At 40.2% G+C, this 25,298-nt stretch overlaps 1 protein-coding gene and 2 non-coding genes across 5 annotated transcripts in view; 2 read left to right on the plus strand and 1 right to left on the minus strand.

The window, feature by feature from the left end:
• The window catches only part of arhgef10 (Rho guanine nucleotide exchange factor (GEF) 10), a 54,977-nt gene that overhangs the window by 3,289 nt on the left and 26,390 nt on the right, over positions 1-25,298 (plus strand). For 2 of the 3 annotated variants that reach the window (XM_065966530.1, XM_065966529.1), the window contains exons 2-18: positions 3,936-4,045; positions 9,008-9,409; positions 10,544-10,888; positions 11,951-11,987; positions 12,233-12,321; positions 12,663-12,719; positions 13,069-13,256; positions 14,285-14,401; positions 14,883-14,994; positions 15,392-15,504; positions 15,633-15,710; positions 15,791-15,970; positions 20,029-20,145; positions 20,225-20,317; positions 20,798-20,968; positions 21,148-21,293; positions 21,971-22,155. In XM_065966530.1, coding sequence (XP_065822602.1) covers positions 4,009-4,045; positions 9,008-9,409; positions 10,544-10,888; positions 11,951-11,987; positions 12,233-12,321; positions 12,663-12,719; positions 13,069-13,256; positions 14,285-14,401; positions 14,883-14,994; positions 15,392-15,504; positions 15,633-15,710; positions 15,791-15,970; positions 20,029-20,145; positions 20,225-20,317; positions 20,798-20,968; positions 21,148-21,293; positions 21,971-22,155 — 2,467 coding nt within the window. In that variant the 5' untranslated portion in view covers positions 3,936-4,008. The remainder of the gene's footprint in view (positions 1-3,935; positions 4,046-9,007; positions 9,410-10,543; positions 10,889-11,950; positions 11,988-12,232; positions 12,322-12,662; positions 12,720-13,068; positions 13,257-14,284; positions 14,402-14,882; positions 14,995-15,391; positions 15,505-15,632; positions 15,711-15,790; positions 15,971-20,028; positions 20,146-20,224; positions 20,318-20,797; positions 20,969-21,147; positions 21,294-21,970; positions 22,156-25,298) is intronic. The other variant, XM_065966531.1, reaches the window with a different exon arrangement.
• Positions 4,140-4,213, plus strand: trnai-aau (transfer RNA isoleucine (anticodon AAU)). The gene has a single exon. It is a non-coding gene; the product is annotated as a tRNA-Ile (tRNA).
• trnaf-gaa (transfer RNA phenylalanine (anticodon GAA)) lies at positions 6,958-7,030 on the minus strand. The gene has a single exon. It is a non-coding gene; the product is annotated as a tRNA-Phe (tRNA).

Genomic DNA, 25,298 nt, shown 5'->3' on the forward strand with positions numbered 1-25,298 from the left:
CCTTAGAGCTAAAGATTTCAAATACATGCTGTTCAAGTGGCACAAAAGATGTACATCCTGTCATCACCATGTTGTTCTGGAGCAGTGGGTTTCTTGTGAGGCCTCCAATCCCATTAGCCAATGCTTGCAATGCCATTCAGAATGGGAATTAGCATTAGCAATATATAATGATGTAAACGTTAAACTGTTCTTTGCTGATCAGACGCCTAAACTACAGAAACCATCAGTTCACAATCTTTGTAGCAGTAGTTTTTATTTTCCAACTCTTTCACGTGGATGGTGCTGGAAAGAGTTACCCTCCTTTCTTTTTAGTATTCTGCAGAGTGCTGATCTGTCCTCCCCTGAACTCCCCCCCCCCCCCATAAATACATTACAGTAGTTCCTTAAGCCCGTCCATCCACTCTTTGTAGGCCTGGGATGTGCTGTTTTTCAGTCAAAGCCTCATTACTGTAATCCTGCCAGAAGGAGAAGATTGGGACACTCTACTCAATAAAACATTCAGCACAAGAGCTGCAAAGCAAAAGACAGACACTCACAGCAGACTGCAAGTCTTTCTCTGTCTCTCTCTCCCCCCCCCTCCCCCCCTCTCTCTCTCTATCTCTCTCATACCACCCTCCCTTCTCATCCAGGCTTTTGTTTATGACTTTCAGTCTGTGTGTGGAATGCCACTTGTAGTTAAGTGTACTCCAGAAAATCAGGAATAAAATCAAAACAATCTTATGATACAGGGTGTTTGATTTAGAAAACCCCTCAGCTACACACACAAACAATCACTTCCATAACTGGCAGGTTAAGTGTTTGGGGCAGATCAGGAAACATTGAAAACAAGGAAGACAAATCACAAGAAATCTCATTTAAAAGTACTAGAAAACGTTTTTAAATATTTATTCCTGTTATCTCTGCTTTGCCTGTAAGCAAGTTCCATCATTGCTTGATTTCTGACCGCCGTCGGTCCGATATCAGATTTGTAAATTACTTCAATATCGGACCCGGTACCGATATTAGATCGGATCAGTTATATTCCCTTTTTAATTTAGTAATTCCCATTCTATAAACTGCTATAAGATGTAGTTCTGAGTAATCGTAGTTCATATAATCCTCCACATGTGTGAACATACTGTATACAATGTCAACATGATTCTGATCCTTGTCATTGTCTGTTTTAACATAAGTTATTAGGAACACACAGGTGAGCAAATTGTGTGCATTACTCAACGCAGACCAGATGACTGTTTTCCTTTCTGTAGAGAGCGGCTCAGCCTTCCACAGCATGTAATGACATGCTCACCTGAGTCTGTCATCAACTATACGGCTGAATTTCCCTGCCTGCTGTCTCCTGGTTTCTCCTCAATCATTGCTCTCAGATTAGACGGCATTACTGAACCTTGTGATTAAACACTGAACAGATAAGCAAAGCAGAAATAAGTGAATTATGGTCAATAGTTAATTTACATTAGGGTTAGTTAGCTTCACCTACTTGTGTTTCTGCTTATGTTGCACAGTTTAAAGGTGTTAGTGTTGACAATGTTTCAGTGTAGACAGGCCACTGACTGATGCTGCAGATGTGCTGAATGATTCTGTTGAGCTGTTTTTCTTCATGGGATATGCCAGGTGCTACTGTGGGGCACACCACATTTGAAGTCACTTCACACCACAGGGCTTGCAGCATGTAATTTGTGGAAAGGTGCATTTAGTTTTCTTCAAGAAGCAGGTAAAAAAAAAAATAAGCAAAGAAACAGAGTCATTAAAGGATAGGGACAGGATAGAGAAATATACAGACTGGTTCAGACAGGCCGGCTCTTTTAGAAGATAGTAACGTTTAACATATCCGCTATCTTCATGTGTTTTACAAATGTAAAATAAAGGAGAGAACCTGACAGTAGGATATCTGCCTTGTGTGCCTGTGCCCAGGGATGAGCACACCTGAATATTTTCCTTCTTCTCCCCTCCCTTCCTTCCTTTTCCTGCTTGTCCTAGAAATCAAACAATGCATCTGAAGGCAGATATGAGTCACCCCTCAAGGCTCCTGTCAGGGCTGGGCTGTTAGTTATCAATCCAAAATGTGCCAGTCAATTCGCTACCATGTGTGTCAGGTCACTACCTGTTTATTCAAACTTCCATTTCTCAGATTATGCATGGCCTCATTGCCAGCTCTCATAGTAAACATTGCCCGTCTCTTTGGATTCGCCTATTTTTTTTTTCAGGCTTTGTATTTTAAGTATATCTGCCTGCTAGCATTAGAAGTAACTGTCACCCGTATTTGCAGACACTGGGCCTGTGTGTTCCCATAAACTGCTCTGGCCTTGTGCTCGTGAGGACAAAGAAGCAGAGGATTTCACATTATTTGTAGACAAAACAAGCTTTGAGATTCAGAATGAGTTATCTTTTGGATCTTGTTTGGTGAGATGAAGGTTTGAAGTAGTCTGAAGAAGAGTGTTGTGTGGCTTGTATTGAACCTCATAAATTGCATGAGTATAATATGGGCTCTACATACCACAACAATGGTGGCTTTATGTGACAGCATGATGTCATTACTCGGCTATCGACCCTAGTGTATACTAGCAAGTGGAGGAAGTCTGGGAAAAAATGTACTTTAATTCTGGAGGGGGCCTTGACAGAAACTGTCACCTCTGGATATCAATTGTACATCTGCAAACAAAGGCTGTGCTGCTGAGGAATGCAACGTTTCTCATGACCGTGCAAGTCCAAAGGTCTCTCCTGCCTGAGCATGCTAATGACATTAACCTGAACCAAAATGTGTGGTTGATATTAAGTCAAAACATCACACTGACCCCTGTATCCCAAATACTTGTACTGTGGCTGCCACTGTTTCAAGCCATGTTAAGCGTATAGCCTATTTGCAATCTTAGGAAATCTACAGACATGGAAATGTTCTGGGGTTTTGATTTAGATTCAAATATTTTTTTTCAAGCCTGGGGTGTAATGTAATTGTCTTAATAATCAAGCATGATGTCAAATTTGGTTTTACAGTGGTAGAATTTTACTGTAGAGGCAGCTCAGTGTGTGCAGCACTGGAGTCCGTGACTCCACTCAAACCCCGAGGGGACAATTAAGTGTGTTGTATGTTATCGCATGGTATCATATCATAGAACAAGTGGTTGCCTCTAGATCTTTTTGAGTTGCCACTTCTACATTTGATTGCATATCATTTAGAATGTCTGCTCGTATCACTCTTTGTTGGAGTTAATAAAGCTATTTTTAATAAGGCTGTTGTGAACCGGCCGCTTAGCTCAGTTGGTTAGAACGTGTTGCTAAATACGCCAAGGTTTAGCAACACCGGTTTGTACTGATAAGATTAAGAGATGCATTGATACTTTTGACTGCCATTAAATTCTATTAAACCTGAATTGTTTCAGGAAACAAGAGGTGACAATGTGAATCTGGACCTGCGTTGAAGAATTTGGTTTAGGCTGTAACCCCCCACCATTCTTCCTGTGGTAACTCCACAGGGTATGACCTATCAATGATATGGTGACCAAGCACGTTTAGCACGAGTCTGCAATTAGCATGAGAATGTTGTGTACACTTAAAACATGTGGTTGTATCAACAGTCCCAAGAAGCACTACAAGAGCTTCTTTTGTCTCCAGTCACTCATTCATTTGTCTGAATTAGCTTTGGTTCAGACTCTGTTGTTGACACAAAAGGTACCAGACTGTGACCACAACACAGCCATGCCCCTATGCTGACAAAGTGCTGCTGTGATAAAGAAGCAACATTGAAGAACAAGGATGGCTGGGCTTAGCTTTCAGGCATTGACTGGCTCATATTTGCCCAACCAGTAGTGCTCAAATTATGATGTATGGGAACATTCTTAGTTTTCAATATAATTAGGAAATACTATGTGTATTATAATTGTAATGTGTGTTTAACTCTCCTATTTTTCAGTTCAATGAAGTATGTCTTTTTCCTCTAGGAATGTGTGTCGGCGTAGATGATCTTCTTCATGCTGCTGTCTGAAGAGCTTGGGCAGAAGAAGAGCAACAAGCATGGACGTGGAAGACTTTCCTCCCCCACCTCCTGAAAGTAAACAGAGCTTTTTCACTCACACATGTTATTCCCTTTGGCACAACCGTACAGACCATCTTCGACAAATGATAGGATACCTCTGTGGTACATGGGCCGGTTAGCTCAGTTGGTTAGAGCGTGGTGCTAATAACGCCAAGGTCGCGGGTTCGATCCCCGTACGGGCCACTACCTTTTAAACTGAGGTTGAGGTAAATACTAGTTGTAGGTCTTTCTTGTGTAAAGGGCAGTCATTGACCATCTATTTATAACCTTTGTCTCACACCAACTTTATGACCAATAGTTGTTCTTGACAAATCTTGCTTATCAGTCAATCTTGTAGTTTCCAAGCAAAACTGCAGAATTTGATTGACTTGCTGCTTTCCATAGTCTTATATGATTGTAGGATGAATAGTTTTTGGGGATTTGGATAAGTCAAGTTGTTGTTGGTTAACAAGGAAATTTGAAGATACAAAGTCAGACTGAGAAAAAGTGAAATACCTTTTTCAGGGTTTTTTAAAGTTTTATTGAACATATATCAGTGTTTCCCCTAGATTTACAGCTTTGGGGGGGGGACACACGCAGACACGCCAACACAAACACTTGAAGGAATCTTGGTGTTCATGCGTTACTTTTAATAACAGCTGTCCTTCTCTATCAGAAAGGTATCCTTAAATGACTTCTTTCCCCAATCTCTGACTCTATCCACTATCCTAGCTCTACAATAAAGGCACAAAAGCCCAAAAATAAATCTTAGAAAAATTGTTAGAATAACCAATTTTTAAATTAATTTCCATGTTTAAACTCAACATGTCACAGTTGATTCTCAGAACATGGACTGTGGACTGATAAGGAGAATCTGAAAGATTATTGAGCTGAATTTCAGAAAAACATTACATGGATAGATTTCTCTTTTCATGTCTTCGCCTATCTGCTTCTAGAGAGATAGATTACAGGATTGAGTTTCAACTTTCTAGCTCCTGTAGGTCATGTCGTGGTCAGTTCACTTCCTGGAGGGCTGCTGAAGCTGGACAGTGCGAGTAAACAACACGGATTCCTCTCCTCTTCTCCTGCCCTGCTGGGGAGTGTGTGGGCAGCAGAACGAGGGAGTAAGGAGGCTAAAATGTGCTGCGCTGCTGTGAATACCAGACAATGTGCCTCAGTATTATGCTGAATACCCGGCAGCAGCACACACACACATAACACACACTAACCGACACACACTGCCTCCGGGGATAGACACAGGCCAGAAAAATGCTTCATCTCCAGCTGGCCAGTCACTTGCTTTGTTGCCAGGGTGATGCTGGAGGGGATTGTAACCCCGGTGACTCATTTGAGCAGACCATTATATAGCAGAGTGGAGATAGGTCCACAGAACAATATCCATATTGTGATTATGAATTGACAATGGACACCTCAGCAGGGGTTTGTGTGTCATCTTGCATAAGTGTGTGCACACTCTCTTACTGTATGTACAGTTTCACTGATCTTCTTCTTTACATTCCCATGAAGAGAAAAAGATTAGCAAAATCTTTAAAAAAGTGAAGACCCTTCATTATCTCTGGTTTGAATGTAAATAAAAAAATAAATAAGGGCCAGAGGAACTGGTTATTAAATGGGAAGTGTGAATTCATTGCAATTAATTTCATCCCTATGGCTATAAGAGCATTCATAATAAACACATCACAAAAGTCTGAATTTATTGAAATTCTTAAGAGATACAATTTTATGTAGACAAGCATTTAATTAGCTTGTGTACATTTTATCTTTTGGATTGACGCTTGGGGCTATCAGCCATGCTTTCACACCTTTGGGATGAAATCAGATTCATTGATGCCTATTTAGTGGTGAAAAAACACTTTTGGGATTTATTTTGGATTCAGGAAAAACATGTTGCCAACACAGGTGCTGTTTAAAACAGGAAGAACAGCAGATAGACACAAACTGTGAGTTGTGGCTAATATTCACTCTTAACATTATTTTTTGTTATTGTAATAGTGAGCAATGTTATGACACGTCACATATTTTTCCCATGTCATGCAAGGCTAGTGTGAATATAGATTTGTGCTCGCACTTTGAAGTAAGGTCAACATCCAGCACAGTCCCTATAATTAAGCTTCGGGCATGCATACCAGTTCAGCGATCTATCAATGTCCTCCACACACAGTTGCAGATGTACTATTGAATGGCCAGTTGTGACTCGTCATCTGGCCAAATCCAATCAAATCATGCACTGTTCTATTCTGGCACAGTCCAGAGTTTCACATTGCCCTACAGAGAGAGGATTAGTCGACATATTGAGACAATTATAGGCGATGAATATTCATGCCAAAGTCCTGTAGAGCCGCTGACTATTAGCCTGTGCCTTATCTCTGTGTCCCAAACCATTCATTATTTTACAGATGGAAAAAAGACAGATAGCATCTCTGATTCCAGGTTTGCTTTTTGCACCTCTGATCTGCAACAATGTTAGGCAGAGGTGCAGATGGACTTTGGGTCAAAGTGTTGACCTGGAACATTAGTCACAGACCATTCCCTCACACTGACTACAGGTTGAAACGACTACTTGTCAAAGCCTGAGGGGAGTCGGCTGCTGATTTAGAGCTGTGTACGTTGCTGTGAGGGACTTCAAAGTTTTTGGGTTGGCTTTAGGGAGTTTCTTTAAGTTGAGATTTACTTGGTCACTATCGTGGAGGGTTCAAGCCTCGAGGTGCAATACAGCATGTTTCAACAACAGTGATCCTGGGTCTTTTCATGGTTATAGTGTGTACAGAATAACCTTATTAGCTAAACTCTAAATGGCCACATAAATGCCAAAGTTGACAGAGTTCAGCAGGAACAATGTTGGAAATGTTTGAAAAGCATTAAGGATCTTAATAGGTGTTAAAAGGAAAAAGTGTACACAGACAGCTGGGGGAAGGGTGAGATCAAAATGCCGAAACCCGGGATCGAACCAGGGACCTTTAGATCTTCAGTCTAACGCTCTCCCAACTGAGCTATTTCGGCGAGTGACACAGTGGGGCTTATCTCATCAACTCATGCTGAAAATGACCTCTTGCGAACCTGGAATTTGCTGTTTTCATTGGGAGCACAGTCAGGATATGAGAGTAGCACTTTAGACTGTCAGTTATTAAAATCAAGCTGTGACTGATGAAGGTGCTCACAAAGAATCTGTGGTATGCTCGCATAGAAATCTCAGTGGTTTTGGCTCAGTTTATGCATTTGCAAATCCATGATTTCTCAATATTTTACACAACACTGGAGTCAGATTGAATTGAATTACTTCTCCAACATTAAAAGTTTAAACCTGAAATCAGCTAATGAAAGTTGAGCCCATGCATTCTGAATCTTTTTACATACTCTGGCACTTAACTGAGTGTCACTGACTCAGGCCCACTCACACTGTATTTCATCAGATAAGAAATCATTCAAAAACTCCTGCTGCATTTCACAGAGGGAGTGACAGTTTTCTTTCCTGCCGGTGTAATTGCAGTGTGGAAAGTGGAAAGACGTTTGTTGTTCCCTTCCTGTCTGCTGCCAAGTGACTTCTCTAATGTGAACGTGACGCCTTTGAATGCTAACTATAGCTTGTAGCTCTGGCCTAGTTGGTGTTGGTGCAGCTGATGTTCTGTTTTGGAGCAGATCCTTGATGTATTAAATTCTTTAAGAAAACATACTGAACTGTAGTAGACCCCACCCTTAATTATAAGGCTCTCTGTGGCTCAGTTCTTTAACCTAGACAGCCCAAGGACTAAAACTACCACCCACAGGGTCTCTGTAAACGTTTTCTAAAGAAGGCTCTGACTTAAATAATGTAATGTTGGAGTTAAATCGTAATAAGTGTGACATGTGTTTTACTGAAACCTCAAAAGCACACAGTGTTGTATGATGCTCTTCCCTGTCATGCCATGGTCATATATTGTTTAAGTCTGGGCTAATTTGTAAGATCCTTTAATTCAAAGGATAAACCCACCTGACTGTTGCTGCAGACAAATGGTGCAGAATGTTTCAGAGGTTTAGATATTGTCTCATGAGTTGTTTTCCTGAAGGTTCTCATTCATAACACTATATATTGTAACTGGAGGATTCATTTATAACATCCTCTTAGTCTTTGCCTAAGTATTACAGCACACAGTTTTTGACTCAAAGACCCCTGAAGAGGATTCGACACCTGATGCTGCATTCCATTTGATCTCAGAAGTCGGAAATTTGGACTTGGAAACTTGGAGAACCTTCCGTAGCCGAGTTAAAATCCAACATGGCTGAAACGTGCATCAACAGAAACGTTTAAGCTGTAACTATTGTGTTTATTAGTAGGTTAGTCTTTTTGTGTAATTAAATCAACCACACCGATAGCATTGTACAAAGTTCTATCTGTGGACATGTTATCATGTTATATTTTGTGCACAAACTATCATGTAGTGTGTTGTTATTGGCCTGTATTGGTAACAAAACAAAGGTACTCCTGGAGGCGTCCATGTTGCTTGTCCGATATGCAACTGGAACGTGATATTTATTATTATTTCTTCCTATATCCTAATACAGTGTTTCCCCTACCATTATATTAGGCCCCCCGCCCCCCTTGAAGGACAAGTTAAAAAAAAAAAAAAGTGTTTATTTATTTTTTTATTTTTTTTAAAGATTTATTTTTGGGCTTTTTGTGCCTTTATTGTAGAGATAGGATAGTGGATAGAGTCTGAAATCAGGGAAAGAAGTCATTTAAGGATACCTTTCCGATAGAAAAGGACAGCTGTCATTGAAAGTAACACATGAACACCAAGATTCCTTCAAGTGTTTGTGTCGGCGTGCCCCCACCCCACCCCCACAAAGCTGTAAACCTAGGGGAAACACTGTAATACATCCAGATATACATCTTCAAAACTCCTACCTCTTTAATCTGATGTTCAAGAGAACATCAGATTGCTCTGTTACACATCCACTCACTCTATGTCCTCTATCTCTAAACCTTTTCTCACTTTCCAGTGTTGGCGGACAGCGTCCCATTTGCTGATGAAGATGAGGGGGAAGCCTTTGACTTTGATGACAGTGGTGATGACATTCCTGAGGCTGACAGCCTGCCCCCTGCACCTCCACCTCCTCTAGCCCCCGGCCGAAAGGAACAGAGCCAGGACAACATGGTGGCCAATCACCCTGAAGGCCCTATTCCCAGCCTGGAACCCCCAGCACCTTCAACAACATGTGACACAGCTCCATCAGTAGACACAGCAGCAGCCACAGGCAGATCCCTCTCAACAGGTGGAGCAACAGCAGAAGGAGAGGGGACATCTGCTCCTGAGGGAATTGATAACATAGACGCAGACTTACCACTTCCTCCACCTCCTCCCCTTAATGATGATGACACAGAGACAGATCCTGGAGAAACAGGTTTGAAACCCAGAAGTTTATTTATTGCTGCCCCAGAAGTGAGTGATTAATCATTTAGGGGGGTGGGGGGGGGGGAGTTTAGCTTGAATAATGGTTAAAAATGTTTGATATTTTCTATCAGTAATCAAAATGCTCCGCATTCTCCTGTCATGTTTGTGTGCATTATCTGGCTGTAATCCAGGCCCTTCAGATCAGTCTGAAGTGAAGCAGTAAAGTGGGGCAGTCTGTCTTTCTCATGACACCTTGTATCTCTGGCTGCCTGGTGCTGGAGGATGTCTGCTTTTTATCACTGAAAGCTGTGACAGCAGCAGCAGCAGGCAGCGTCAGGCTCTTCTTCTCACTCACTCACTCACTCACTCACTCACTGGAATGAAAAGATGTATATATATAGATTTTATAGATTTTTTTTTCCTGTACATCATGCATGCGTTAACACACTGAAGTCGTTCGATCATCCAAGAAACCTGGAGAAACTACATCAGCTGCAAACATTTTCCCTAATCATTACCGCTTATTTAGCTCTCCTCTCTACAGAAAGTTTGGTCATTTACCATAAACTTACAATGTGCCATCAAGGCATGCTGCTTAAAATGCTCCTCCAATGCATGGAAGAGTGTACTCACACTGAAGAATTATAACTTAAATGGATTGTAACAAAGCTGGAAGTAAGGGGAAGGATTTCTAACTCATAACAGGACTTTTTGAACTGGACAATGTGAGGAGACCAGTCTGTGGTACATGAAACAAGCCTGTTATAGTAGAGCAAATGTGGTTCACAAATGCTCCATAAGGCATATGCATTTTATTTACTTTAACTTTACAGTATATGAAAGGTTGTAGTGCATGAAAGTCTGACAGCATGAACTTTTGATCATGTAGAACACAATTCATTTTGACCTCTGTTAAAGTGATGATGATGCCAACACTGTTGGATCAAACCATAAATAATAAGTTCACGTTAACAACATGACTCTTTAACACTTAATCTCTGTAGGTCGTTAATAATCTAAATTTATAATTGTGTCATTTCTAGTAAATTGATCATGTATTTTATAATCTGACTCATTTCAGCCCAATGTTGCATTTTTCCATTGTTGTGATTTATCTTTAATGTTTCTTTGTCTGTCTCCCCAGTCAGAGAAGGCCAGGATGTTTCCATCAATGACCCTAGCACTCTTCCGCCAGTACCCAGGAGCTCCTCTCAGGGCAAAGTCAATCCTTACTCTGTGATTGACATTACCCCTTTCCAACTGCAGCAGCTGGAGCAGCACCATGGACCCTCCTCTTCCCCTTCCACACCAGTAGAGCTGAAGGAAGGAGCAGGAGAAGCTCAGGATATCCACTCCAGCCCTGGTGGCATCACTTCCGGATACTCAGTGCCGGTTCCCTGTGGCTATGCAACCCCCTCGGGTGTACCACTCATCACACCAACTTACACCACACCCGTCATCATTCGGCACCTCTCCGTGGATGAGGATGGTAGAGTAGAGCCTGCAGTCGTGGGAATTCTCAATACATGTTTTTTGTTTTTAAGGATTCAAAAAAGTAACAATGATAATGAACTGGATTGGCTGATGTACAAGGTCATTTTAAGAAAAAATATTGTATGGAGTGATCTGGACATACAGGATCATTGTTTGCATTATTTTGAGGGAAATTCTTCCTCTACTTTGTCTCTACACTCAAAGATAGAGATAGCAGGCTGTGACACGTAAATGTTGTTTCAGCTGTTTCTATCCTCTGTCATTTCTTCTTTTTCCTAAAACTTTGCCACAAGGAAGTAGGGACTAAATTTAGCCTTCCCCAAAGATCTGTGTTGGCTGTGAGGATTTTCCGGTTTCCCTAAAATCTAGCAGTAGTCGAGTCCAAGCCTGAGGCCTGGCACACTGAGGACTCTCATTACACTGTAATTATCTTACCATGGGCTTACTGCATTGACATAGATTTTTTGGGAAGAGAATTTTCAAAAGTTCATTGTTTGCAGCGATGTAGAATACTCTCTATTTTATTTGCAGTGTTGTTTTTCTTTCGGTCAAATTAAACATTGCAATAACATCCTCCATATAGGTATTGATTTTTCAAATGTTGCAAAAAAAAGAGTTAATTAATCAAGAATTGTAAATAAAGTACATGACCAAAGTGAAAATAATGGATGCACATTTAAAGGAAAACATCATCTCAGCTGATTCACAAGTTCCTCAAGAGATTTAGTATCCATCCAGCACGGTATCATTAGCGACATCTGGTGGCATAAAAAACTAATTACAGGACAGTTTATAATCTTTAAATGTGCTTCACAGTCACAGTGCTGATTTCTGTAAGGAATATCTTATTTGTTCATTTTATTTTAGAAAATACTGTTAACGATATATTTGTACAATCCTACATTTTCACTGAACACAAGCTTTTGCCCAAAACGTCCCCTGCATTGCAGCTTATTCTGCACTTGAATCTATGGACCTGCACGACCTAAAACAATCAAGAACATTGATAACGTTGAAGGTTTTCTTTGTGTAATGTGTCCTCTCCTTCCTCCTTCAGTCACTGTTGTTGGGACTGGCAACACCTCTGTGGACAGGTATGTGTCTTATTTCACAGTTTGAACATTTTTTAAACATCTTATATATTTAGTGCTGTATAATTTTTGCAAATATGCTTCATTACTTCCCACTCAGAGTTGCAGTTACAGTTACTGACCCTTGCAATTATATATTCTAAACACCAGGGTCCCTAATGTCAGTGGTGATACAAAAAAATATTTATTTAACCTGTCTGACATTGAGTAGACAAGGAGAAATAATGTATGTTTACATGTTTCTCAAGTGTTTTCAGTGAGGAATATCCACCAATAAGAGAGGAGGATGCTTTGGCTAAATGGGCGTCAGATCCTGCCAACACTGCATGGATGGAAAGTAAGGCATGATAATAAGAGCAAAATGTAATTTCGTCAAGTTGTATCTTTTTAATTAGAAGGAATACTGCTGTTCTCTTTAGTTCTCTGTACTTCCCTCTCCACACTCTGCACGTCTTCTGGCCTCTGTTATCTTTTTTTTTTTCTTCTCTCTCTCTCACTGATGACACAACTGAATTCCCAGACACTTCCTTCCCAGTTCTTTTGAGGAAGCGTGCCTTTGTGAGCTTTTCTTATAGATCCCCCTCTTACTTGACGTCCTGTTTGTGGTGTGAACAGCCTGAGCTATCTGTTATGAGGAATAACCCACCAGTTCTTGTGAAAATGTCTGCTGCTCTACAGATCCTGATGAGGTGATTTATGATGACGTGCCCAGAGACAACTCCGACTCCAACACAGGTATGGGACTTTTTATTTATTCTTTATTTTTTTTTTAGAACTTGTGTGTTTCAGTTTCTTTAGACCCATCATCGCTGCTCAGTTTCGATCTAAGGTCCTCTTTTTTTTTTCACTTTGATATTTGAAATACTCATTTAGAGTTGCATGAAAATATCATCCTGCTGTAATATTTACATTTGAGCATTAGGGTTTCATTCTTGTTTGTTAACATCAGAAAGAAACCGCATACAAACTTTGCTCTGAGCAAAAACAAAACATCATGACATTACATTTACAGGATGCATTTCATGGCTATTGTTTGTGAGGAAAGGATGTTGTTATTGTGTGTATCTGCGTCTACGTCATACAGATCCAGAGGAGATGATCTACGATGACGTCGAGTTCGGTGAGGAGGGTGGCTGCAACAGTTCCCTCGACAACGGCTGGAGCTCCAGCGAGTTTGAAAGCTATGACGAGGCGAGTGACGGGGAAGGTCGCGCTGAAAACGGCCTGCCCCATGCCTTCATGAGAGGAAAGCCACCGCAGAGGAAAACACACGTGTGTATAATTATCTTCCTCCCAGCATTACAGACATTTGAACTATTGAAATAGCTAAATTTAGTTTTCTCTCAACTCTGCCCATATCCTCTTTGATATTGATTCTGGAGTTAGTGATTTTGTTTAAATGTAAATATTCTAAGATTAAAAAAAAATGTTTGTTTGTTTTAGCTTGTTCAACATTTGGTAGAGTTTATTTGTGGATCAAGATTTTAATAATTAAAAGTCTATTTGTACATTTGACATTGATTACACCATTTGCTTCTTTAGACCTTGGAGAGATGTTTCTATCTAGAGACAGCTTGCTTAAATCTGTAACGTTTTGGCTTGTGGTTTTGAGAATTCAACTTCACTTTTTTTTTTTTTTTTAAGTGTAGCCTGTTCAGAAATGAGAAATGCAGATTGGCCTAGGAATACAAGGGGGACAACTGGCCCCTCTTATTGGAAAGCTGTTAAATAAAAAAACATTTAAGCAAGTGCAACAACAACAGTGGCACTTATCGGTTGCCATGTTGCCCATGAACCTCAGATCACGTGAGCCACACCCTCTCCATGCACAATTTACGGCAGTATTATGCAAGAATTGGCTTTTTCTGAGATTAGGCACCCCTGTAAATTTAGGGGGTCCAGTAAGACTTGCACCGTTTTGCTCGGTCACTCTTGTTTTCTCTTCTCCGTCAATTTCCGATTCGGTCTCTTTGCCCCTGCCATGTTATTTCTGTACTTAGAAAAAGAGGTTCTTCTTTCTGGGCTATCTGCGAGAAAGCCATGCAGTAACTTCTCACTGGAGATCATACTGTACATGCTCAATCCAATTAGAAAACATGCAAGAACAGGGCATTAGTGCACAGAGTAGGATCCATCTCCCTTTTAAACATCAATTAGATGACTTTGAAGTAATCTTTTTTTGCATGAGGATATAGTCTGCCTTCTGGCAACACATATCAGGATTACAGTGAGTGAGCAGTGACTCTAAGGTGCAAGTTAATTCCAAAACCATAACCAGTAACACGTGCTTTGCTTTCTAGCTCTCTCAAGATCTGACACGCTTGAAAGAACACTATGAGAAAAAGATGAAAGATCTAATGGCAAATACAGTGGGAACGGTAGAGCTACAGCAGCTAAAACAGAAACACGAGCAGAAGGTAAACTACCTGAGGCTCACCTCACCTGTCTGTGCTAGACAACGTAGTTCCATCCCTTTTGCTCTCAGTCCAGCTAACCACTTTTGGGTGTCTCTCACTGACTCCATACATCCTGCTCTGATATGAATGGCTTGTGGTGGTGGTACTGGTGATGGGGTTTGCATACATATCATTAGCTCCTTGTCTGCTGCTGCACTGACCTGTCCTGCTATACGTGTATGCATCAGAGGCTATAATGCTTAGGATGTATTTTTTTTAGAAGCAGTTGTTAGATTGTACATTCATGATTTATTGTTATCTCCATCCTTACTCTAACACTGCTCCTGTCCAGCTGATCTCAGTTGAGTAGCTTTTTTTTTTTTTCACCATAGAACCTTTCAAAGTAAACTGAACTTCACCTCATAACAAACTTCTCAACTATGAAAACAATAGCGTTGTTTCTCCTGCCAAAAAGATGCTAGTGTTCTTTGTCTCATCAAAGATGCAAAAGCTGGTGAAGGCAGCTAAGGATGGGACCAAAGATGGGCTTGAGAAAACCAAAGCTGCGGTAAAGAAGGGACGCTCCTTCATCAAAACCAAGTCATTTTGTCAAGGTATGTGATTCATAAAAGGCTGCTATTCTTCATAGAAAGAATCTTCTCCCCATTCCTTTTGTTTATTTTTTAATTTATGTAAAAATGGAGGTTCTCTGGGGCGCCAGAAAGCAAAGCAGTTATGAAGTGCGCCCCATGAAAAGAGGCTGTAGTCCAGCTGCTGTGGATTTAAATCTGGCCTCAGCCCTTTGCTGCATGCTAAGCCCCACGCTCTCCTCTCCTTTCTGTCTTCAGCTGTCCTATCCAATACAAAATCACCCAAAAATATGACTTTGAAAAAATGAGTAAGGGGCAAAAGAGCAACAAAAAAATCCCTTCCCTCATCTTGATGCCTTTTCTTTCTTTTTCTGGTTACTGACATTTTTTTCCCCTTGATTTGTGCATCTGAAACTTGTAGAGAGGAAGTCGGCCTGTTTTGAGGATGAGGAGTCTGAGCTCTTCATTGAGGTGGACTGTTTCAATGTGGAGCCAGTTCTGTGTCCAGCACCAGAGGGTCTTTCACAGCAACAGGTAATGAAAAATCCCAAACATTTTGTATCCCCAATTATGTCATTCTATGCTGTGTGAATTTGTAAAAAAACATCTGAATTTACAATTTGTTTTATGATGTTTTTTTTCTCTGTGTCTTTCTCCTACAGCTGGTGAGAAGATGTATACTGGGATCTATTTTGGAAAGTGAGAAGAACTATCTGGACGCACTGAAGAGGATATTAGAGGTACGCAAGTGCAGCGAAGTGATTGTGAAATTTACTTTTAAAGGGTTGGTTATTACAGTTCACATTCTCTGCTTCATCAGCACTATGAGAAGCCCTTGTCTCAGATTGAGCCAAAGCTGCTGAGCGACAGGAAACTGAAGATGACCTTCTATCGTGTGCGGGAGATCCTGCAGAGCCACTTCCTGTTCCAGATCGCCCTGGCAAGCCGTGTCGCTGAGTGGGACAGCCTGGAGATGATCGGGGATGTCTTTGTGGCATCGGTAAGTTATCATTTTAAAGCCTTTTTACAAGAACTGCACCCAAATATATGTAACTGAAAATGCATCCATTAGAAGCTGTAGCTCTGAGTTTGTTGGAATCTATTTTTTGTTCAATTATTTGCTTTTGTGAAAGCATGCAGCACGGCTGTAAAACTGTCCTACCATCCTATTTCAAAGAGACTTGCTCTGAGGCAGAGGCCCAGAACACTAAACTTTGCTTTTTTATATATTTTATTATCAAACCCTATGTTCGCTCTGGCTTCTTGACAACATCAAAGCAAAAGACCATATCTCCAACAGTCATGCTCTCCCTTTCACTTCCTTGTTTTGACACATAAATGGACCCCTGGCATGACATCAGATGATCAGTAAGAGCCACATTAGACTTGTTTAAAGTCTGTTCCCTGCCCTCGCTAACCTTACAACTCACAGTCATCATTAAAACAACAGGACTCACACCCTTGACACTTATTTAGGTAACGGAATAGTCCCTCATCCTTAGAGGCTTTCATAATATAAAAGAGAGTTGAAAATAGATATTTCTAAATGGCAAGGTCAAGTTTTAACTGGTAACAAAAAAAAGAATACTTTACACAGAGCTTTTTCTTACAGGCTTTAAGCAGCACAGGACTGGGGAGATAATTTGGCTTTGGCCTCAAACTGGCCCCTTACTATCGGTCAAACATGACATAACTATACATCAACTATGTGTCCCCTTAAAAAGATCTACTACAAAGCTGAGAAGTAAGTGCCATACACACAAACAGTATAATGGTGTGTATCAACTCTGTTTAGACTGACTCCCTTGTGTTCAGAGGTGACTGTGGAGACAAATATCCTTTCTCATTTAAAGGTTTGTAAAAAGTATTTAATCAGGTTAACATCCAACTAAACATTACTACTAACATTTTATATACATGTATACAATATGCATTAACTGTTCAATGTACCGGTAACTAACTGAAATAATGTATGATTGAAAATCTACATTGAAATACTTGACATTTTATGGTACTTTATATTTCTACTCCATTACATCTCAGAGTACTCTGTGCTTTAGGATGATCTTTTTTTGCCTAATAATGATATACTGATACCATACAGAGCTTTTTCTCACAGGGCTATGACAGACCATCATTAGCTCTAACACTTATTGATAAGACCTCACACTGCGCCCCGACACACACACACACACACACACACACACACACACACCTGCTCTAATCCTGCTCTCTGCCTGACAGTGCCACACACGTCTCCACCTGTGGTTTTATGACGGTGAGTACTGCAGAAGCAGACCATGCTGAAGTAACTTTAAACATTTCCGGCATCTTGACTGAAAAGTCTTTTGAATTTACGCTGCATTACATATCCAGGGGATAATTTTGACACTACGGTTTCACTGCCTCCAGACACTTTCACTTTCTGAGTAGAAGTGAACAGAGTGGGGAGAGGAAGCTGTAGAGACAGTCCTGTAGGAGGCGTGATTGAGCCAGCCAGCTTTCATTATAAAGAAAATTACCAATGGGCCACTTCCTCTAGCTTTTCACAGCACAGCACTATTATAACAGGTCATAAGACAGAGCCTTATTACTTCTACCAATTAAATATATATATATAATGAAGCCATGCGGGCAAAACATGTTGTTTATTTGAGTATGTAATTAGATAAAAAGAAGTAATTCATCACTCTTGTGTTTGGTTAATCTTTATATAGTGTGTGTGTGTGTGTGTGTGTGTGTGTGTGTGTGTGTATATACACACACACACACACACACACACACACACACACACACTGTATATTAGGGATGTCAAACAATTCAATTTTATTCTAAATTAATACAGTTAATCACAATGAATTGCATGTTTGAAAATTCCATTACTTTGCATTTAAAAAGTAAAACATTTTAGACTTTTATGTTGAATTTTTGTACTGTCTTGAGCTCTGAGTACATTACTTGCTATTTAAAGTCAAGCCTGCTTTTATTTTGAAATAAAGTATGGACCTTCTGGTAGATTAGAGGTTACGATATTAACTTGAGTAAAGGGAAAAATGAATTTGTTACAGATAAAAAACGGAATAAGACTGAAAACAGCTAAAAAGGCTGGTGAAAAAGTGAAATGTTGGCTGTCAAGAGGTGGATATTACTTTGGACTCGACAACTGAGCCATCTGAGTTTTTTTTTTTAATTAACATGAGACATTCAAAGATGCAGCAGTGCTGCTCTTTTCCATCACTGTGACTACGAGGAGATACTGCAGAGGCTTATCTTCGGTGCACCTAAAGGGACAAACTAGCATGTGATTAATCGCAATAAAAAAAATTAAGCTTTAATTTCAGACCTTAATTAATCGTGATTAACTATTTAATGCTCACAGCCCTAGTATATATATATCTTCATTTTGTATATAAGCAGTTAAGAAACCAAAAACAGATTTTATAAGTTACATTCAGGCACATTTAAAACAAATTCAGTTTTTGTCTGTAATTGAAATACAAATTGAACATTTTTTAAAAAGAATGAAGCTATAAAGATGAAACTTCTCTTAGTGCCTATCTTAGGAAATTACATTTGTCATTGTAATCAAAGATGCAAAAATAGCAACTAGGAGTTTCAGAACAGTGTGTCATGGTTTCAAATATAATCCTCTCACATAGAACCATGATGGATGATCTGCTACTACCAGACAGCAGCTTCAACATGTTGCCACTCGCTGTTTTTTTATTTTTTTATAACAATATATGCTTTCTAACTTCCTCTTTACCTAAAAGCACCTTGAATTCTGTAAGAAATCAATTCTGTTCTCAAACTTGTGTTTGCCTTTTCCCCTGATTCACACAGTAAGCATCCTTTGATCAGCCGGCTCATTCGCTACAACATTAATGAGCTGCTTTGGGAAATCTTTCTATGTTTGGTTACATGAATCTTATTTTGTTTGGTGCACCGCATTTTCTAGTTTTGTGTTCATGTAAACTTGAAGCATGGATCCCACAAACTGTTTTACAAATAGTAACCAACTACATGTCTGTTGGTTATAAGAAGGGCATTCATTCTGACAATGTTGAATGTTGATTAAAGCAGAACTGGCCTGTATGTAAGAAATCAATAAAGTGTCCAATCACAGATATTTTGAACCCCCCCCCCCCCCCCCCCCCCTCCCCAATATTCTTATTATACTTTTTTTTATTTTTAAACACACATTTAAGTTGTGACCTTGGCATACCGTAAATGTTATAGTTAAGAGGATTATTGCCTGTGACCACATCAGCATGGCATGAAGAATGTTATGTTATCTAAGCATGTATAGGGAACACTCAGTGTATAATAACTACAGTTGACAGTGATACAGCATTTGTTTTTGTTTTTAGATTAACAAATTAAAACATAAGAAGCATTGAGTTTTAAGCAAGCTCACAAAACAAAGCATACAATAAAAGTAATCAAATGAAAAAATAAAATATATTCTGATTTATGACCCAAAACTATCTCTTTGCCTGTTTTGGGGCCTGTAATCCACCATTCCCTTTAATACAGAAATCACAAGTCTTTTTTATCAGTATATCTAAAGAAGGTCTCGATTTTACACTTGAATCTATTTGTTAGATATCCTATTGGCATGAGGTCAAAGATTAGTTTATGCCATCCTAGGATAGTAGCTGGTGCATTTTCAACCCATCTTATTATGTTTTAAGACTTCAGTTTTGTTTTCATTTGATTTAAGAAGGGTCTTCCAAATCCAGCATGTGATGGCATTTTCAAATAGATTGCAAAGTAAGAAGGTGATTTCATTAAACATGCAGAGGAAACCAGCTGAGCTATACTATATACACTATAGTATATCTATACTATATTCAACGATTGTAGATACATTAAGGCTATTTGAGTTACGGTACTTTAGTTTAATGGTATTGTTGAAGCCTTCTTTTTTTAAAACATTGTTATAAGACTGAAAGCCAAACCAAAATCTCATCAATATCTTAAAACACATGCCCATGAAATAGCATGACCTATATTCTTGTAAGTGGTTAATATGTATACATCTGTGTTTCTGAACAGTTCTCCAAGTCCATGGTGCTGGATGCCTACAGTGAGTATGTGAACAACTTCAGCACTGCGATGGCGGTGGTGAGGAAGACGTGTGCCTCCAAACCTGGCTTCCTGGAATTCCTCAAGGTTTGAGAGCCAACAAATTGACAATACAAAAACATTAAACATATTTGGCATCACTACTAACCCGTCTTTTCGCCTACAGCATCGTCAGGAGAGCAGCAGTGACAGAGTGACTCTGTACAGCCTGATGATGAAACCTATCCAGAGATTTCCACAGTTCATACTGCTTCTTCAGGTATGATGGAATCTTATTGTAAGCTCCTTCACAGAAGACTGCAGACATACAGAAGATAGAAGGGTATATAGAATCACCAGCAGGGGGTGCACCATACACATAAATCAAGGCACTTGAAGCTTTAACCTTTAGGGGGACGTCTCAGGCCCTTATGGGAATGGTTTCCTCAGATCTCTTTTCATCTTGCCCTGGCATATTTAGTTACTGTGCCTCTTGCAGAATAATGTGGGACAGTATAAACACGCATAGTAGAAAATGCAAAAACTGCATATACACATTCAAATAGCTGTTAGTGATACCATGTTTGTAGTCTCTTTTTCTATTATTAAATACATATCAGTCATGAGGATTTTTGCTATACATCAAATGACTGAAGATGTGATTGTAGAGTTTAATCCATTAACTTCTTTCGTACCTAAAAGCAGGAGATGCTTCATCAGCAGATGCCTAATGTTTGACTTCTCTGTGCATTCTCATCAGGACATGCTGAAGAACACACCAGTGGGTCATGCAGACCGTCTGCCACTGCAGATGGCCCTGACCGAACTGGAGACACTGGCAGAGAAGCTCAATGAAAAGAAGAGGGAAGCTGACCAGCGCTGCGAGATCCGTCACATTGCAAAGGCCATGAACGAACGCTACCTCAACAAGGTTGGCCCGCTGCTCAGTGTGTGTTCACCAACATACGTGTGTTTACATCGATTGGTTGAATGTTTTTGTCTAATATGCTAATTCTCTGAACTTGGTACGATTAAATAAACAGTGCTGACAGAGATTGGAAACCCTACTGTCCTTTCATTTAGAATAACTGACTCATTATTACCCTCTAGCTTCTGAGCAATGGCAGCCGCTACCTGATCCGCTCAGACGACATGGTGGAGACGGTCTACAACGAGCGTGGTGAAATCATCAAAACTAAGGAGCGACGCCTCTTCCTGCTCAACGATGTCCTCATGTGCGCCACACCCAATATACGGTAAGAGCGACCACAAACCAGACCTGCACTAATCTCTCCTTGAACTGGCACCACCAGAAGCAAAATGTTGTAATGCTTTACCATTTTACAATTTTAGAATTGTATTGTTGTGTAGATATTCCTGTTCTCCTTTCGCCTACTGTAAGGACTTCCACTGGAATTTCCCGCCAGTAAAGTAATTTAAGACAAGGTCACTAAGCATAAATTGAAAATGATCTCTTAAGAGTTGAGAAAGATGGCAGGAATTGAATGTTACTGTGTCCTTGGAGTGACTTTTGGCCACACTACCTCTCTGGGTTTAGACTGATTGTACCCACTGTGGTTTGCAAAGTAAACCTCATCGGGTGCACTGTGCCAAGAGCCAAGAGTGATGGAGAGCCCCATCCCTGGACTTTTTAGTTCCTGGCCTGTAATTGTAACATCCTGGTCACCACATAAACATGTACTCACCCAGAAAATTGTGAAATTTACCTCCAAATCTTTCAAACATGGCCTCCATAGGCCTCCTCCATTTGCACAGATGTTTGATTATCCTTTTTTCTTGACATGCACTCATATTTCATATTACTTAAACACACACACACACACACACACATTTTTCTGTGCAGACAAGAAGTTTACTAAATAATCCTTTGCCACCAAACCACATAACCTTCATCTCTCTCTGCTCGGTCTAGATCTCAGGATGGCAGTGGCAGTGGTAATGGCAATGTCTCGCTCGACCAGAAGTTCCTCCTGAAGTGGAGCGTGCCTTTGAGCTTCGTGGAGGTGCTAGAGTTTGGATCCAGCGAGGACATGGCCGAGAACAGCCACTACCCAGCACCCCATTCTGGGGAGAAGGTGGTCATCAACGCTAAGCCAAGTATGAACCAAAGTGTCTAACTCTGTTTTTTAACAAGTCTGTCTGTTTGAGAGTATCAGGTATTTTGGGATAAATTATTTGATATGCTCTCAGGGATTTGAGTCTCTCTATAGGAGTCAACTAGTGAACTGCTTTTGCCCTGATGACTGGTGAAGGGAGTTCTCAGGGTTAATTGAAGGTGATTAGCTCAATGCTTGAGTTGATCATGTGGTTGTCATGGGCTTTGAAGAACAGTAATTGTGAAAACTAAACAATCAAATTTGCATTCATTTGATAGAATACATTAATCCACAGACTTAAACAAATAGAAGAAGTTATTTTTACATTATGAATCCATAAAATACTTTACATCATGGACATTCCTGGAAATGGTGTCAACACTGCACAGACCATCCAGCCACTCGGTGTGTACTTTTTTTTCCCTTCTGCTGGCTGCTGACTGCAATGATTTCAGTCTTTCCACTGGGTTCTCCCCTGTCACAGACAGCTGCTCAGCCGTTTTAAAAGGCTCAGATCAGACACACAAGAGGCATAATGAGAGTGTATGATTGCGGTAACAGCACTGCAGTTTTTTATTCTAGGAACTATATTTGTTTTTGTGTATGAGCTACTGCCAAGTCAATGCTAGTGCTCAGTGTAGGGCCAGCGAGTGCCTCATACTAATTTTTTTCCCTGGTCTGTAGAAGGTTGTACGTATTCAAATGGGAACTCTCTCACTCTCTATCTCTAATCTGAAGTCTTTAATACAGTTACATAATGTTCAGTCTTTTGCAGCCAGGTGTCACAGTGTCAAATATATGAGTGGATGAATCCTGTTATGGTTTATATGTGATTCAGCATAGAGTCTCTCTCTCCTGTTTGATTATTTATAGAGTAACTGTTCAGTGACGCCGGCATACATCTCAACCCTTTCGTGAAATTAAGCTCACACAACTCATGTAATTTAAGTAGTTCCCCATCTGAAGTCTTTGCATATACACACCCTCGTCTTCCTTTGCTGTAATTGTTTTCTGCATTACAGTATTTCAACTCTTTGTATGCATCTGTTGTATTCTTTTCCTTTACCTCAACCTATAGCACATTACGTGGTCTCCTTTGCATCCCCCTCCTGCCAGATCACCTGTCTCCCTCTGATACTTCACCAGACTGTATGAACAGATGGAACAAACAGAGCTGAGTAACGTCTGCTCTGTCTGAAGGGTGTTCTTTGGGCTGAAAGAGACAGATGGGTTCAAAGCCTCGTCTCCACCTGATAGGATGTTAATACAAGTGATACAGGTGTATGTGCACTCTTCTTGAAGGCCTGAGTAAGACCATACGGGTTGCTGTGTATTGTTTAATTCTTACATACAGCGGAATGTGTTATTAGACACTTATTAGACTCACTGTAATTTAGTTATTCCCTTACAAATGTCTCTTTGTGTGTCTGTGGGAATGTGTGCGAGTGTTCAAAAGAGAGCATTGCCTTGGACCTTTTCGACAAGTGGAAATGATTGTTTCTCAATCCGCTGTGTTCAGCCAAAAGCAGCTCGTTGACCAAGGCTGCTTGAAGACAATGGAAGGACTCTCCAGAATATGATGTCACCTCTCTGTGTGTCTCGCTGCTTAGGTCATCTCCTCTTTATGGTGGATAGCAATCAGACCCGCCGCGCAGACTGGTCATTTGGAGGTTCGCTCCTGCTGCTTACCGTGTAATTTGTAGATATTGTGTTTGTTTTGAGGAAGTGTGTAACTGCTGGGATGACTGGTGTGATTCCTGTGATGCTTCCAGGCCCTGTTGTGTTTGAAACCTTGTGGCATTTGGCGCTCACACAAAGAGCCATTCAAGAAGTTGGACCCAGATTGAAATGGGTTACACAGAGCCAGTTTTTTTTTTCTTTTCAGTGTGAAGGTCCAATCCAGGCATGGTAGAAAGGTTGAATAAAGCTAAAACATGGTAATCATGGATATACAGATTTAGCCTTGTTTTTACACACAGAAGAAACTTTAAAAAGGGATATTCTTAAACATGTTATACGTAACATTTATATTATTAAATAGTATCAATCATTTTTTGTATTAAGTGGAGTCTTAAAATAACACTGTCATGTAATGTTGGCTTTAAATAAAGCTGTAGTTGGACATCATAGAGCATGCACGAGAGGTTTATTCAGCATTTTTTATCATGACCTGAATTCAGCCCCCTGTGTCTCAGCCTCAGCTAAAACAGATCAGCCATGAAAATTGCATGGAGCACAATTAGGGGCAGATAGTTAAAGTGAATAAAACAGCACAACATGCTCTTGTTCTTTTTCAGTAGTTCAACTAATTAATGTACAAATTGTCTTTAGATGTGTTGCAGGGTGGCCATTATTTGACCCAGTGACATGAATGAAATACAATTAGAAGTCACTGACCATGAGAATATCAATGAAATAAAAAAAAAACATATCCGCGCCTGTAGGCCTGCTGTGCTCGGCTTGAATCTTTGTTTCTCGTGGTGCTCATGCATGATTTAAGGATGACAAAGAATTTCTCAGACGGTTGGCAGTATCTTGTGTAGAAACTCAGAGGGGAGACACTTTGGAGTAAGAGTGAGACCACCTATGAATGCAAACTTTCCCCTGGATGCCCAGTCAACGAGACCTTCAGTGGAGGACTGCACTGGGTTGCCATGGAGTTGAAGCACCAGACAGACTCTGTGTGACTATTGTGGTAGAAGACGAGGAGGAGGAGGAGGAGGAGGAGGAGAAGAGAGGAAAGGGAGAATGGCTAAAGCAAACAGGACATTTCAATGCCAAGGAGACAAATGCTATTTAACTATTTGTTTCCTGATGCTCACTCTCAACAGCTAATATTCTGTACTCTATAAAGTTTGCAGTAAGGTTTTGATTTTAGAGAGTCCTTTATTGTTAAATGAACAATTTAATTTAATGACCTCAATATTTTTTCTGTTGATGATTTGGCCTAGTGACATGTATACCCAATGTATTTCAACTGGGAAAGAGAGAGAGAGAGATTTGGAATAATTTTATACTTTGAAATTGTGTTTTTTTATTGAATCTGACAATATATTGGTTGCCTTAATGCTTTGGCAAAACTGTGTTTGTGAAACTTTCCTGCCAATAAAGCCTTTGAATTGAAAAAGGGAGAGAGAGATGGGG

The sequence above is a fragment of the Labrus bergylta genome, chromosome 18 (genome assembly GCF_963930695.1).
Source record: "Labrus bergylta chromosome 18, fLabBer1.1, whole genome shotgun sequence".
Classification (NCBI taxonomy): Eukaryota; Metazoa; Chordata; class Actinopteri; order Labriformes; family Labridae; genus Labrus; species Labrus bergylta.